Below are 16,114 nucleotides of genomic sequence, written 5' to 3'. Positions count from 1 at the left end.
ATGTTTTGATAACAGATTTAAGTAAATTTGTTTCTACTCAATTAACAAAAAGTAACAGACATAAGAAATTCATTTGTAGAAGATGTTTAACACATTTTTACAAAAACAAAGATTTAAGTGAACATTTAATAATTTGTAAATCTCTTGAACCTTGTCGACCAATTTTGCCATTTCCTGGTGAAACTGTTAAATTTGAAAATTATTGTAAAAAACTTGAACATCCTTTTGTAATTTATATGGATTTTGAAAGCATTCTGAAAAAGATTAATACTTGTGAAAATAATCCAAACAACTCATATACAAATAAAATTCAGAAACATATACCTTATGGATTCACAATTTATTTAGTTTCTAGAGTGACTAATAAAATATATAAACCAATTTGTTATAGAGCAAAAACAGATGAAGAAATGAAAAATGTACCAAATAAATTATTTGAATACTTAGATGAGATTTCAAAGTATATAGCTAAAAAATATAATTCGAAAAACAAAAAGCCTATGAGTTTAACTAAAAATGAAGAAATTGAATATCATAAAGCAAGTGTTTGTCATATTTGTGAAACTAGTGGTTTTGATAATGATACAAGACGAAAGGTAAGAGATCACTGTCATTTAACAGGAAAATTTAGAGGTGCAGCACATTCAAGTTGTAATTTAAATCTAAAATTTCCACAAAATATACCTGTGTTTTGTCATAATAGTTCAAACTATGATACACATTTGTTTATCAAAGAATTAGCTAAAAAATATGGTAAAATTGATTTAATAGCAAATACTGATGAAAAATATATAAATTATTCAGTAAATTCAGGATATGGTTATGAATTTGAAGATGATAAACCTAGAAAATTTGTAAAATTCTCATTTGTAGATACGTTTAGATTTATGGCCTCATCAATTGATAAGTTAGCTAAAAATCTGAAAGAATTTAAACACTTGACTAAATTTATAAAAAACATTGATATAATTGAAAAAGATGATGAAACATTTGAAATATTATCTTCTAAAGGTATATTTCCTTATGAGTTTATAGATGATATTGAAAAATTAAATTATGATAAAATATTAGATAAAGCACAGTTTTATAGTTCTTTAACTGATGAAAATATTAGTGATGATGATTATAAATACTATCTAAAAGTTTGGAATAAATTAAAAGTTAAAACATTAGGAAATTATTCTGATTTATACAATATTCAAGATGTGATGCTATTAGCTGATATATTTGAAAATTTTAGATCAGTTTGTTTAAAGAACTATCAATTAGATCCTGCACATTATTTAACATCACCATCATTAGCATGGGACTCTATGTTAAAATTAACAAAAATAGAATTAGAATTAATAAGTGATTATGATATGTATTTGATGATTGAAAAAGGTATAAGAGGTGGAATTTCTCAATGTGTTACAAGGTATTGTAAAGCAAATAACAAATATACCAAAAATTATGATCCTAATAAACCTGAAAATTACATGTTATATGTAGATGCAAACAATTTATATGGATGGGCCTTAAGTCAAAAACTACCATATAAAGATATTAAATGGATGAATCCAAATGTATATACAACTGATGAATGGAAAGAAACTATATTAGAATTAGATGAAAATGCTGATTATGGTTATATTTAAGATGTTGATTTAGAATATCCAAAGGAATTACATGATAATCACAAGGATTTACCATTAGCTCCTGAACATTATAATAATAAGCTTTGTACTACATTATTTAATAAAAAAGACTATGTGGTTCATTCAAGAAACTTAAAATATTACTTAAAAAAAGGATTAAAATTAAAAAGAGTCAATAGAGTGATTTGATCAAGACAATTATATGAAAAAATATATTCAATTGAATACAAAATTAAGAGCTCAATCAAAGTCAGATTTTGAAAAAGACTTCTTCAAATTAATGAATAATTCCGTATTTGGTAAGACAATGGAAAATGTTAGAAATAGATGTGATATAAAATTAGGTAATGAAGAATATTCATTAAAACTAGCTAAAAAACCAAACTTTAAAACATTTAAGATATTTGATACCGATTGTATTGCTTCTCACATGATTAAAGAAAAAGTAAAATTTGATAAACCAATTTATATAGGATTTTCAGTTTTAGAATTATCAAAGCTATTGATGTATGAATTTTATTATGAAAAATTGAAGAAATTTGATCCAAATATAAAACTATTATATATGGACACTGATAGTTACTTTGTGGAATTAAAGAAAGATCCTTATAAAATTATTAAAGAAAATATAAATGATTTCGATACAAGTGATTATAAGAAAGATCATGAATGTTTTAATGAAAAGAATAAAAAAGTAATTGGAAAATTTAAAGATGAATTAAATGGTGAAATTTTAGAAGAATATTGTGGATTAAGATCAAAGCTATACAGTTATGAGTTTGATAAGAAAAATCTAGTTAAATGTAAAGGAATCAAGAAAAGTGTTGTAAATAAGTCAATTAATATGAATGATTTTAAGAAATGTTTGTTTGATGATGTGGAACAATATAGAGAGATGACATGTATTAGAAGTTTTAAACATGAATTATACACAGTGAGAATTAACAAGTTAGCTTTAAGTAATAAAGATAATAAAAGATTTGTATGTGAAAATAGAGTAGATACATTACCTTGGGGACATAAAAATATTACTAAATGAGCGATCAACCACATGCATTAATTATACCAAAAGAAGTTTTAAATATAAATGATAACCAAATAATATATTTATATCCAAATATGACTTATGGTAAAATATTTTTATTTAGATATAAAAGTTATAATATATATCAAAATAAAGAAGATAAAAATTTAAAACCATATAGAACTAAAATAAAAGAATTTATTAAAAAATATTTTTAATAAATGGAAATAATAATTATACCAAAAGAATTAATAAATAGTAAAAATGATCAAAAATTATATTTATATAAAACAAAAATATCAAATAAACATTTAGTTTATCTTTTTAAGTACAACCAATATTATGTTTATCACTTAACATTTAATTTTTGTATTATGCCATTTTTACATATAGTTTTAAAATACGTTAAAGATAGTTTTAAAGAAAATGATCAAAATATAATTAATATGTAATATTTATAGTTGAATTATTACAATTTATAGGTATATTACTTTTTTCCAATTTATTAAATTCTTTCTCTTTTATTAAGCTATTTTATATCATTTTTAATAGAACTATATAATTTACATTTATCATTTTTATAATTTATTTCTTCAAACTCTATATTATTTAGTTTTAAAACTTTTATAAACTTATATTTTTAATTATTTAAACAAGTCACAATATTAGTGACTTGATTATTTCTTAATAAATTCTATAAAATCTATTAGTTTATTTAATAATTAAACCTTAAATAAACCTTTACAAACTTGTTTTTTTAATCAATTAATCTACTTCAAGATTTTTATGGTATAAAAAAACTTTAATAATTCTAATAAATTTCATGTTTTTTAATAGTTTATTTAATAATTAAACCTTTATAAACTCATTTTTTATCATTTATTCACGCGTCGCGATTTTTGCGACGCGTCAAATATTTAATAAATTCCATAAATTTAATAATTTATTTGATAATTAAACCTTAAATAAACCTTTACAAACTTGTTTTTTAATCAATTAAACTGGTTGCAATTTTAGTGACTTACATCTTAATAAATTCCATAAATTCAATAGTTTATTTGATAATTAAACCTTTATAAACTTATATTTTTAATCATTTAAATCTAATTTTATATAGAAGATTCTTTTTTTAATTTTAAATACACAATCGATCTTACATTTTCATTATTCAATAAATTTCCTTCATTATCTTGAATAGTAATTTTAATATTTTGAATTTTATTTACATTTTTTAAAGGAACATAATTAATTTCATTTGGCTTTTCACTAATCTTTAAACCATATTCAATATTTGGAAAGAAAGAATATAAAATTTCAGATTCTCTATGTAAATGTAAATGATCTTTATGATTTTCAATGCTAGGTTCAACTAAATTACAATGGATTTCAATAACATCAAAAGGTCTTAATTTTGGTAATTTTATTCCTTTTATTAATACATTTGGTTCAATCATTTCATCTTTTAACCCTAATAGATCAATTATGAAAGCTGTGACTATAATTTTAACAGGTGATTTTATTACAATAAAAGGACCATTGTTTTCTAATAAAAATTCATTTTCATTAAATTTATCATATTTATTTTTAAATTCTGTTAAACTTTTTGTAAATAATTTTTTTATGTCTTCTAAGGTGTAATATCCTTTCTTTATATTAAAATATTGATCAATTGTTTTGTTTTGATCAATAATACTAAAACCATATATATTTTTATAATCATTTGGTACATTTAATATAAAATTATCTGAATAAAATCCACAAAGACCAATACTATAATTTCCATCTAAATGAATTGGATGTTCTAATCTTAGTTCAATCTTTGAAGAATTGCCTATAATTTTAAATAATTTCATCTTATTTAAATGGAAAAATTTTTAAAGGAAAAAAATAAGATAAAATTTGATACATATGATGAAAAAATCAAGAATAATCAACCAATTAGATTGTTAATAATAGGATCAAGTGGTTCTGGTAAAACAACATTACTATTAAATTTCATCTATAAAAGATTGATACCATACACAAATTTATATATTTTTAGTAAATCATTAGAGCAGCCTGCATATATAAAACTACAACATAGATTTAAAAATATTGAAATGAACATTAACAAAAAAGTTGCAAATTTCTTTGGTTCATGTAAACATATAATTTCATTAAATGATTGTAAACCAAATTCATTAATTGTTTTTGATGATTGTATTTTAGAAAATCAAGATAAAATAAAAGAGTATTTTGTAATGGGTAGACATAAAAACATATCATGTATTTATCTTTCACAATGTTATTCAAAAGTTGACATTAAATTAATAAGGAATAATTTAAATATGTTATGTATTTTTAAGCAAAATAATCATTATGTAAAACAAATTTTTGATCATTTTGTAGGTTCTGATATGTCATTTAATGAATTTAAGGATATTTGTAATGATTGTTGGAAAGAAAATTATGGATTTTTAACTATGAATTTGATATTAAAAACAAATGAAGGAAAATATATGAATAAGTTTTCTAATATAAAATTTTCTTCTAAATAAATGTGGTGTATGCTTGATTTAATTGTTGATAAAATATTTGTTATAATAATATTTGCCTTATCTTTAGTGTTTATTTTTTTAATTAAATTTACAGAAAATAAAAAATGATGTGTTTGTGTTTAATTTTAGATTTACTTATTATTTTTGTTTTATTTATATTAATCATTAGTGTAGTGTTGATTGTGCTTAATCGACATAGTTTATGTTTATGTTAACATGGTTTATGTTTATGTTAACATATTTTTTCTTTTAATAAATGGATAACATAACTGTTGACAAAGCTAAAAAGTTAGATGAAATTAAAAAAAAATTAATAAAAGAATTTAAAAATCAGATTAAAATTGATGAAAATTATGAACAAATTAAACAAAAAGCATATGAACCAATAACATCTGCAATTGGTAAAGTAGAAAATAAAATTGGTGATGTTTTAAATGAAAATAAAAATTTAATGGATTTAGTACCTATTGTTAATCAATTTGCAAACATATCAATACCACAATCTGAAGAAGAATTTATGTTACCTTCAAGTACTCCATTTAGACCAATAAGAGAACAAATTATTGAAGAAGAATCAACATTTATAGATCCAAATATTGTTTCACCTCAAATATTAAATAAAATCATTGGTCCAATTGCACAAAAATATTTACCTAGAGCAAAAGATGATAAATTTGGTTTGTATTGGGATAAACATAAAAAATCATTTATGATTGGTGATAAAATAACAGTAATTGATAATGATGATTTACTTGTTAATGATAAAACATATACTGGCACTCAAGGTTTATGGAGATTATTGACATATAAAGACAAACCAGATGATAATTTATATAGTCAAGATGATTTAAATAATTACTCAAAAATTTTATGGGAAACAGATTCAATTTATAAAAATAATGATCCAAGTACTAGAAAACCAAAATCAAGTAAAGGTAATAAATATATGAATTTGATTAAATTTATTTGGGATTCTAAAGGAAATATTGAAGGATCTGGTATAAGAAAATATTCAGAAAATAAAATTGAATACAGATATATTGATGATTTAAACAAATTAGAAAGTATAATCAATTATATATATGCTCAAGAAAAAGCTGGAAATAATAACTTTATCAATGAAAAAAGGGCTATTAAAGATTTTATTTCAAACAAATTAGATGAATTAATTGAAAAACCTGATGGTATAAAATATTTAAAAAGAATATTACCAACTATAACATCACCAATTATAGGTTCAGGATTATTAAATGATTTTATAAATAATTTACCATTTGAATTGCATGTACCTGGTTTTCAATATCTAGGACCTGGAACTAAGCTACAAAAAAGATTAAAAAGAGGTGATCCTGGAATAAATGATTTAGATAAAGCTGCTAAAGAACATGATATATTTTATAGAGATCATAAAGATACAGAATCTAGAAATGATATTGCTGATAAAATATTACAAGATAAAGCATGGGATATAGCAACATCTAGTGATCATGATATAGGTGAAAGATTAGTTGCTTTACCAACATCAGGTGCTATGTGGTTAAAAAGAAAATTTGGAATGGGATTAGAAATAGGATTAAAATTTTAACCTATATAAATGGAGAAAGTTAAGGTAAATTTAACTGATTATCAAAAATCTAAAATTAAATCTGCTTTTAAGAAAAATAAAAATTTGACTATACAATTTGAAATAGATCAATTTAAAAATGGTAATGATGTATTATTATTAACTAAAAGACAATTGAATAAATTAGAAAAACATAAAAAATTAAATACTGGATTAAGAATTGAATTTTCTTATAATCAACTTAAACAAATAAAAGATGGTGGTTTATTAAATGAAATATTAAATGTTGCTGATTATATTCCTGGCATAAATAGTTTAACACCAAAAGTTAGAAGAGGAGCTAAAGTAGTAAAAGACAATGTTATTCCAAAATTTAGAGAATTTATAAATTGGTTAGATCAAGAATTAGCTAATGTAAAAGGATCTGGATTAGATGAAAAAAACATTAAAATATGTTAAGAAAAAAATTTCAACCCATTGACTTTAGCTGATTTAGAAAAATTATGTCAAAATATTAAGAATTTTAGAGGTGTTTTTATGAGAGATATGCTTCCAAAAACTGTTAATAAATTTGAATGTGGTATAGTCAATTTAGATTCATTTTCTGGTAATGGAACTCATTGGATATGTTATTATAAAAAAGATAAAATTAAATATTACTTTGATTCTTATGGAAACATTGTTAATAAACCTTTTAAGGAAATTGTTAAATATTTAGGAAAAGACAATATATTTTTTAATGATTCACAAATTCAAAATTATGATGATCCACCTATATGTGGTCATTTGTGTGTTTTTGTATTAAATGAGTTGAATAAAAATACAAGATTTGATAACATAATCAATAAATTAATTCTTAATAAATATGGATTCATTAAATATATTTGATCTATTTGGTAGACAGAAAAAAGATTTAATTGAAGTAAAAAATGATTATATTAATTCAAAATTAAATTCCATTTTTAATGATATTAATAAGGATTTAAAAAACCATATTAAGAAAACTAATAATTTGGTTAATGCTATTAGTTTATCTAAAAATTATTTAAGTATTAATTCTAGAAGAATTGTTAATGTAAAACCAAGTATTAATGATTATGATGTTGTTATAAAATCTGAGTTAAATGAAGTTTTAAATTCTATTATTAAGGTTGGTAATGATCATTCAAAAACTAAACAGGATTTAAATGAATTGGTTAATTCATTATTTAATCTAAAAATGTATGTTGAAGATTTAGAAAAACAACTTGAAGATAAACTTGCTGAAAAAATAAGATTAGTAACTGCTGGATTAGCACAAATATTAGAAGATAAACTTAATACAGAAAACCAAGAAGATTAATAATTTTTACTATATAAATGGAGTTTATTTACTGTCTTAAATGTAAACAAAAAACCAATTCTAAAGACATTCAAACAATAAAATTAAAAAATAAAAATATGGTTAAAGCAAAATGTTGTATATGTAATTCAAAGAAAAGTAGTTTTACAAAAATTTCCTCCTAATAAATGGCTCTATATAATTCATTTGATTATTTCATTATCAGAAACCAATTTCTATTAACCAATGAAGATTGGGATATTATTTCAGAAAAATATGAATTGAATGATGAGATGATTAGATTGTTTCAAAATAAATTGAATTGGGAAAAAATTGCTAAATATCAAATTTTGAATGAAAAGATTATTACTGAATACATAAATTATCAGTTAAAAGATCATATTGATTTGATTTGTAAATACCAAACATTATCTCAAAACTTTATTGAAGAATACAAATATATGTTGGATTGGGAATTACTTATTGAAAACCAAAACTTATCTGCTAAATTTATTGTTGATAATGTTAAAGAAATTCAATATTTTAAAGATAAAAATGATTATGATACTGTTGATTAAACATTTTTCAGTTGATTAAATAGATTTCAGTTGATTAAAATTCAAAATTAATAAAATTTTACTTGTTTTAAAAAACCTTTTTCTTTCCATATTTTTTCATAAATTTTTCCTTAATAAATGGCTAATACTTATGAAATTGAAAGAGCTGAATATAAAAATTTTTATCCTTTATCTAAACTACATTTGAATGAACCAAACAAAAAAACTGAATTTAATATTGATTTTGGTGATGGATTTTGTTCATCTAAGTTTCAATTTTATATTTCAGGATCATTAAAAAAATCTGATGATAAAGACTATAGTGCTACAGATAATGTAAAGTTGATTAATAATTTTATACCATTCTTATTTTCAAAAATTGAAATTAGAAAACATAATAAATTAATTGAGGAAATTGAATATCCTGGACAATTGAGTACAATAAAAGGTACTGTTACTTATTCAAAAACAGAAGCAGTATCCAACATTTGTAATGGATTTCAATCAGATTTCAAAAAAACATTTGAAGCTGTGGGTAATCTATCACATTTTGGATTAGGTTTCTTTGAAAATGTTAATGTTCCAATATACAAAGGAGGATTCAATATATGTTTTGTTAGATCTGAAGATAATGATGCTATTTTTAGATGGAAAACTAAAAAAGTTGATGGAACTTTTGATGATACTACATTACCAAGTGCTGGAAAAATAATTATTGATGACTTTTTTATTAGAGTTCCAATAATTGAGTATAAAACTACAAGTAAAATTCAATATATTAATGAAATAACTAAAAAAGAAAAAATACTATTTCACTTTAATCATTGGCAATGTATTGAACAAAAGACAATAACTGGAAAAACAGTTAGTTTTGATATAACAAATATTTATCGAAACATCTATAATCCAAAATTTATAATAATTGGTTTTCAAAAAGGTAGAACTAATGATCAATTATATGACACTTCAAAATTTGATAGTATGTATATTAAAAATATTAGAGTAAAATTAAATGGTCACTATTATCCTGATGAATTAATAAATCTAGATATAAATAATGGAAAATTTAGAATTGTATATCAAATGTATCAAGATTATAAAAAGGTTTATTATAATAATAGTAAAATGTATTATGATCCAACAGAATTCATTGAAAATAGACCATTGTATGTGATTGATACAACAAAAACTCCTGTTAATATTTCTGGTTCAAAGAATGATATTATTATAAATATGGATTTTGATTATGATATAACTGTTGCTAGTAAAACTAATTGCTATGTGGTTGTTGTGTCTGAAAGATTATTAGAGTATAATGTGATTAAAAATGATATAACTGAAATCAAATAAAATTATTATAAAACCACCATTTATTTACTACTTTTTGACATATTTTTCAAAATATTATTATATTTTATAAATAATGAGACTACTATTGTTAATTTAAAATTTGTTTCATAAAAAAATATTAATAAATAAAAATTTTTGATTTTCAAGGTCACAGGAAATGAATATTTTAAATTTTATTATTTAATAAATTTGTACTTACCTTATAGATATATCATACCAAATTTCATGTAAATATCTTAAAAAACAAAAAAGTTATTAAGGTTTTTAGTTTAAGGGTAGTTCACCCTAAATTGGAAAATTTTAGTAAAAACATTAATTTTTAACATAATTATTCATAATTTTTAAGTTTCAGAATTTTTTGATAATTTTTTCAGTAAAATAGTTTAATAAAAACATACATTAGTTCACTTTTCTTTGATTTAGTTCAGTAAAAGTGCACATTTTCCAACTAATCAGTAAAACACTTGAACAAAATATGATTCCGATAAAACCACTTTAGATAAAATAGTTCACTTTTAGAGAACATTTTCTTTAAAAGATAAAAAATAGTCCACTTTTAGTGAACTGTTTCTTTAAAAACATTTTGTTTTGTAGTCAATTTTATGTAAAATATAGATATATTCATGAAAATTTCATCAAAATTATATACTTTTTCTAGAAAAATATGAATATGTTAGAAATTGACCTAAAAGGGTAAAAAATATAGCATATTGTATAAAAAAATAGGAAAATTCATTTAATTTTTGAGTGGCTCCTTTTTTGGCCCAGAAGTGACATGAATATATCTACTTATATATATATATGTGTCCGTTAGCGCGATAACTCGAGCAAAAATGATCCGATTTTGATGAAATTTGGTACAAACGTGTAAACCTACGTTTATTCGAACGAGTTCGCGATCCAGCATAATCGGACCATGGGAACGGGGGTTTGTGGGGGGTTTTATGGGGTAAAAATGGGGTTTTCCCATTTTTGACCCTAAAAACAAAAAATGTTGCAATTTCTTTCTAAACCGTTTTGTAGAGCTTAAAAAAAGAAATAATTTAGTATATTGAAGCGCTGTTGTATGCCTAACGGTCACGGAGAAAATTCAAAAATAGTGTAATTTAAAATTCCCATGTTATTCTTATGGAGAAAATGAAAATTGTTGTAGTTTACTTGTTTATGGATATATATTGATAAAATTTGGCAAATTTATTTATTTCATCCTATACTATTGACGTATGGTCAAAAAACACTTTTTACCTTCTCCGTAGCAGCAAACCTAAGCACTCGTTAAATCTAATGTTATTTAAATAGTGAATAAATATGTCTTATTTATGGAAATATTTTAGTAAAAATGTAATCAGACAAGTTGAAATTCGCTTAGTCTGCAGGTTTGCTGCGGCGGGGGTATTTATTAAATCTGAAAATACTCGTAAAAATATACAATTAGGGACATATTTTTTTAGTTCGCAATACTTACTGGAGAGTTGTCCGTTTCTATTGATGGACGGCATCTCGCCAGTCGGGGAAGGGGCGTCCTCCTTGGTAGGGGGTCGTTCTGGAGGACTGGCCACTGAAACAGCATCAAGTACATTAGTACGACAGGAAAATAATAAACGAGGGATAAATCTGAGACGGAGGAGTGGTAGGAGAAACCTGAAAGAGAAAGTAAGGGAACCCAAAATATGCTGGGAGGAACCAGTGGGCGCTATGAATCTTGAGGGAGGTAGGAAGAAACAAGATTGACACGAGGGAGAGTAAGTGAGAAAATAAAGGGAAAAAGGAGAATGAAGGTAGAAAACGAAAAATCAGAAAGGAGCCAAAGGAATATAAGGAGATCAAACAAAAACCGTGCGGGTAAGATGAAAAAGTGGTAGGAAAATAATATACATATTAGATTTAATTAGATTATCCGGTGGTAAAAAATCTTCATCTTTAAACAAAATAAGATAACAACGTTTAAGCGACAACAGGAAATACAACCGTCGATCTCGGTGGCACGTACCAGCTTATCGTGGAGTTTTCAGTCTTGAATATTAATGCTACTGCTGAGACTGATAATGATGCGAATTTCGCTTACTTCATAACAAAATTATTAAATACAAACTTAGACATTGTATTAACGAATTGTTGCGAAGCTAGATAAACAATGTATTTAAATTTATATGTTCGATTTTATCTCTGAAAAGTCTCATGATTATCTAATCGCCTTTTAACAAGAACAATTGACCTGATAAACTTGTTACATTTAGGGTTTTACTATCCGCGTTTTATTATTTTTAAATTCGCGTTACAAATGTTAATTATGTTAACTGACTACCTAATTACCCATGTTTCTAATGAGATTATTCATTCATTCCTTAGTCTATACGAAACAGTCAAAGCGTAAACCACATTACTAAAAACATGTCTAGAATATACAATCAAAATAGAAATTATAAAAAAACCAATTACGTCTTATTGCAAAATGTAACCACACGAATATAATCACAGACCGTACCGCACTATTTTCTATCAACATCTTTACACATATTGTAATTTAACCCGAAACATCACTTTTCATAGCCCTAATTAAAAGCAAAAATATTAATATGGAATATTATGTTTCCACCCCTACCCACTTTGTTTTAAATGGTTGAAAAGTATGTTAGATGCTTTGAAGGTTTCTAAACCCATTAAGGAATGAACTGAAGTTTATACTACATATAATTTACAATACACCCTTAAGAAAGCAAGTATTTGAAGGGCTTAGGAGAGGAATGTTATGAGTTAATATTTTTGGCGTTTTTGTTTTTTCGTAAACTGGTGATAGGCCTGAAAGTAGTTACGTCTTGGTAAAACCCAGGGGAATAATAAAGCGAGACAAAATAAACGGTGTTTGTGTTCGGTCATAACCTTGGTGTGCTTACAGCCTATATGTATGATCCCATTCTCTCCAATTAAAAAGTGTACTTTGCTTTCTCCCTAAGAATAATAAGTTTGATGTGTAGGGCGTTTGGCAAACATTAAAAAAAAACTCATTTTATTGTAGTTTAATGTTAAACTAAATCGCATTTAATCAATAAATAATATCATTGTGAATTGTAAGCAATGTAAAACGATTTGTAGGCCTGATGTAAACAATCAACAACTAAACTCATAATAAACCCAACGTTTTTACATTTTTACTGATTTTATACCTCCTTTTCATCCTTAACTTCAACGATTTACTTCCTATATAACCTATAACAACCTGAGAAATGGTAAATTTAAAAAAATGGCTTTGAAAGTAAAAATTACTTAAAGTATAACTACAGTTTTTAATCTTGAAACTTTACAAATTATTTCCTGTCATTTTTGCAAAATCTTCCTCTCCCCCTTCTTCACGTGAGCCCTTCAATGGTTATTGCAGTTAATTAATGGCTTTTTCGGTTGGTAACGAAAAAAACTGTATCTGTTTTCCGAGACTTTCCCAATCCTCCGTGGACCATAAAGAGCGTTCAGTCTCTGACAACGTTGGAAATGAACCGATGGTTCCACTGGGATTTGTGAACATGTTCAATGTTCATGGCTTCCTAACATGTGAAAATCGAAGTAACAGTCTTAATAGAAGATTTGCCGTGTATCTTAGAAAACTCATAGGCATCCTACCTAAAAAATAAAAATATAATGTATATATACTTTTATATATTTATTTTTCTATACTGGTAAACGTTTTGAATTTTACTGTTAAAGTGCAGCAGATAAACTAGTTGAAACGAGTGCATATATTAAATATGCTTGACAAAGTCAGCAAGTTATTAAGTGATTCAAACTATAGAACGGGTAACTGGATTCGTATAATTATTCATTCAAACAAGCTCTTACTTAGTTTGTATTCTTGTTCTACTTAGTTTTCAGTTTACTTAGTTACTCAGTGTAGCTTACCCCTTAGCACGACTTTATAATGTATTCAGTCAGTTTCCACTTGTACGAGTTTTTATTACGATGAATACTAATAGTGTTATTGATAAACGCAAACCTAACGAGATTAAAGAGGTTGGGTTGATGGTATGTTTTGTTATCTAGGTAAAACATTTTTTTATTTGCGTGGTGAATGAATCTAAGCATACAAAGTAGGTGATCAAGTTAATATCTTTTGTAAAACCTATTAATGGTAAAATTAGATAAATTTGTTCACACTAAACAAATATTAAATTTTTTCGAAACCATTATTTTTAGATGAACTTTGATCATTCATTCAAACTTAAATTAATTCAACTTTGAACATTAATTTCCGAGTCATGCTTTGTTTTTATACAAATAGTAGAACAATTATATACATTGATTTTACTCCAAGCAATGTTGTACTAAAATTGAACAATTTAAAGGTGTAAAAGAATTTTTTTAGAAAGCGGACGAATGTTTATATTTATCTAGATGGATACATATACATTTGGTAAAGTAAAAACTAGATTGCATATCGTGTTACAATTCATGCTAGGATTCAAACCACAGTTGTCAAATAAATACTTGTATTACAATTTTCAAACAACTTTTCAGTTTGGATGATTTCTTTACCATAATGTAATGAAAGTTTAGAGAAAACTTCAACAACAGAACTTCTTTCACAAAAATGTAACGAGATTTACTGCTAGCAAAGTATCTGATGAAGAATTATGAATTCATGGAGTTTCATCACTTGATAATTAGTTTGTAAGTTGGCGAGTCACCAATAAAAGCAGTCACTTAGCAAACTTTGCCTATGAATAAATGCGGAGTGAGGAACGGAAGTTATATGTTGGTGCGTTTCATAAAATGCTTTGATAAAGAATTATTTAGGTGGCTGTATTGTATTATAGATTGAATAGTTGTATTATAGCCCCTTATAGTTTGAGCTCGAATTTAGAGAATGATAGACAAAGTCCTTATGCAAATAAGTTTGTATATTTAGGTACATTTAGGAATAGAATGAAAATATAAAACCCACAGCTAGTAAAGAGGGCCACGATATAATATTAGACAAATTTTAACAATTCAAACACCGTCCACCAAAAGGGTTGTAAACATTAAAACCCACATTTTTATTACTGTATTTTATTGATTATTATTTTAAATCTGATTCATTTCTGAAGGTTATAAAATAAAAGTTGTAAAGTTAAAAGTTGTTGTTAGTTAAGAACTTTGTGATATGAACTCGAATTTCAATACTTGATAGTAGCATGAGACAACAATTTGTAAAGAAAACTAACCTAAGCTGGCTAAAACCCCAAAATTATCCCAAATGGACCATAATCAGAATCAGTATCAGAACATACATATATATATATATGATAGGTATATAGGTTTATAGGTATATATATAGGATAATTGGTTTATATATATATAATAGGAAGAAAACTGCACCAAGAACTAAGTACAGTAATCTATTACAAGAATATTCAATAACCAGAATATAAGCTACTTTTTCAGAAACATACATATTGTTGCTAAAGTAATTATTTAAATACTTTTTGTTTGCACAAATATTCAGAATTACATTCTACTATATACCGTTAAATACCCTATTATCCTTAAGTATTATAATGTTTAAAAGTAATATAAACGTTTGAGTGTGTAGAAGATCTCTGGTACAAGTTGACTGATGGTAGAAGCAGCAGCTCATGAATATATCAATTTGTGATTCTCTCATAACTGCCAAATACATGGAGACAACTGTTACTGTATTCGATTCGTATTACTGTGTATTTAATGTAAATGTATTTTAAAAAAATAACTCGCTGAAAAACACATTTTAAAAATATATTTCGTAGGTTTCAACAGTAATTATAAATATAACATTAAATACATAATATTTTATTTATGTAGTATATATAAACTATTGATAATTTGTATAAATTTGGTATCATGTAATTAAATTTATGTTTCTTTATATATATATTAAAATTGCCTTACTCAACCTCTCAAGGCAGTAATTTCTTCACTGAAATAACCGTGTTAAACTTATACATAACAGAAACAAGGCAAAATAACTGAATATAGCTTCATGAAACAATTATGTACGCTAAAGAATTAAAATTGGGTAAAAGTTTGTATCAACGTTACTGATCCCATTCGTAAAAACAAAAAGTAGTTTAAGAATTACATATATTCGTAGAAAACCCAAATTTAATTTGAGTGG

General features: G+C 24.6%; 1 protein-coding gene across 3 annotated transcripts in view; it reads right to left on the bottom strand.

Moving 5' to 3' along the window:
* LOC128999701 (dual specificity calcium/calmodulin-dependent 3',5'-cyclic nucleotide phosphodiesterase 1-like) overlaps nucleotides 1–11,536 on the bottom strand; it is a 64,513-nt gene extending 52,977 nt beyond the window's left edge. For all 3 annotated transcript variants that reach the window (XM_054426336.1, XM_054426337.1, XM_054426338.1), the window contains exon 1: nucleotides 11,456–11,536. In XM_054426336.1, the coding sequence (XP_054282311.1) occupies nucleotides 11,456–11,489 (34 nt within the window). In that variant the 5' untranslated portion in view covers nucleotides 11,490–11,536. The remainder of the gene's footprint in view (nucleotides 1–11,455) is intronic.
* Nucleotides 11,537–16,114: the final 4,578 nt, after the last annotated feature.

This window comes from Macrosteles quadrilineatus, unplaced genomic scaffold (genome assembly GCF_028750875.1).
Source record: "Macrosteles quadrilineatus isolate MER2022 unplaced genomic scaffold, UCM_ALF_1.0 Scaffold_8__2_contigs__length_117827958, whole genome shotgun sequence".
Classification (NCBI taxonomy): Eukaryota; Metazoa; Arthropoda; class Insecta; order Hemiptera; family Cicadellidae; genus Macrosteles; species Macrosteles quadrilineatus.
This window is presented reverse-complemented; position numbering and strand designations above follow the sequence as displayed.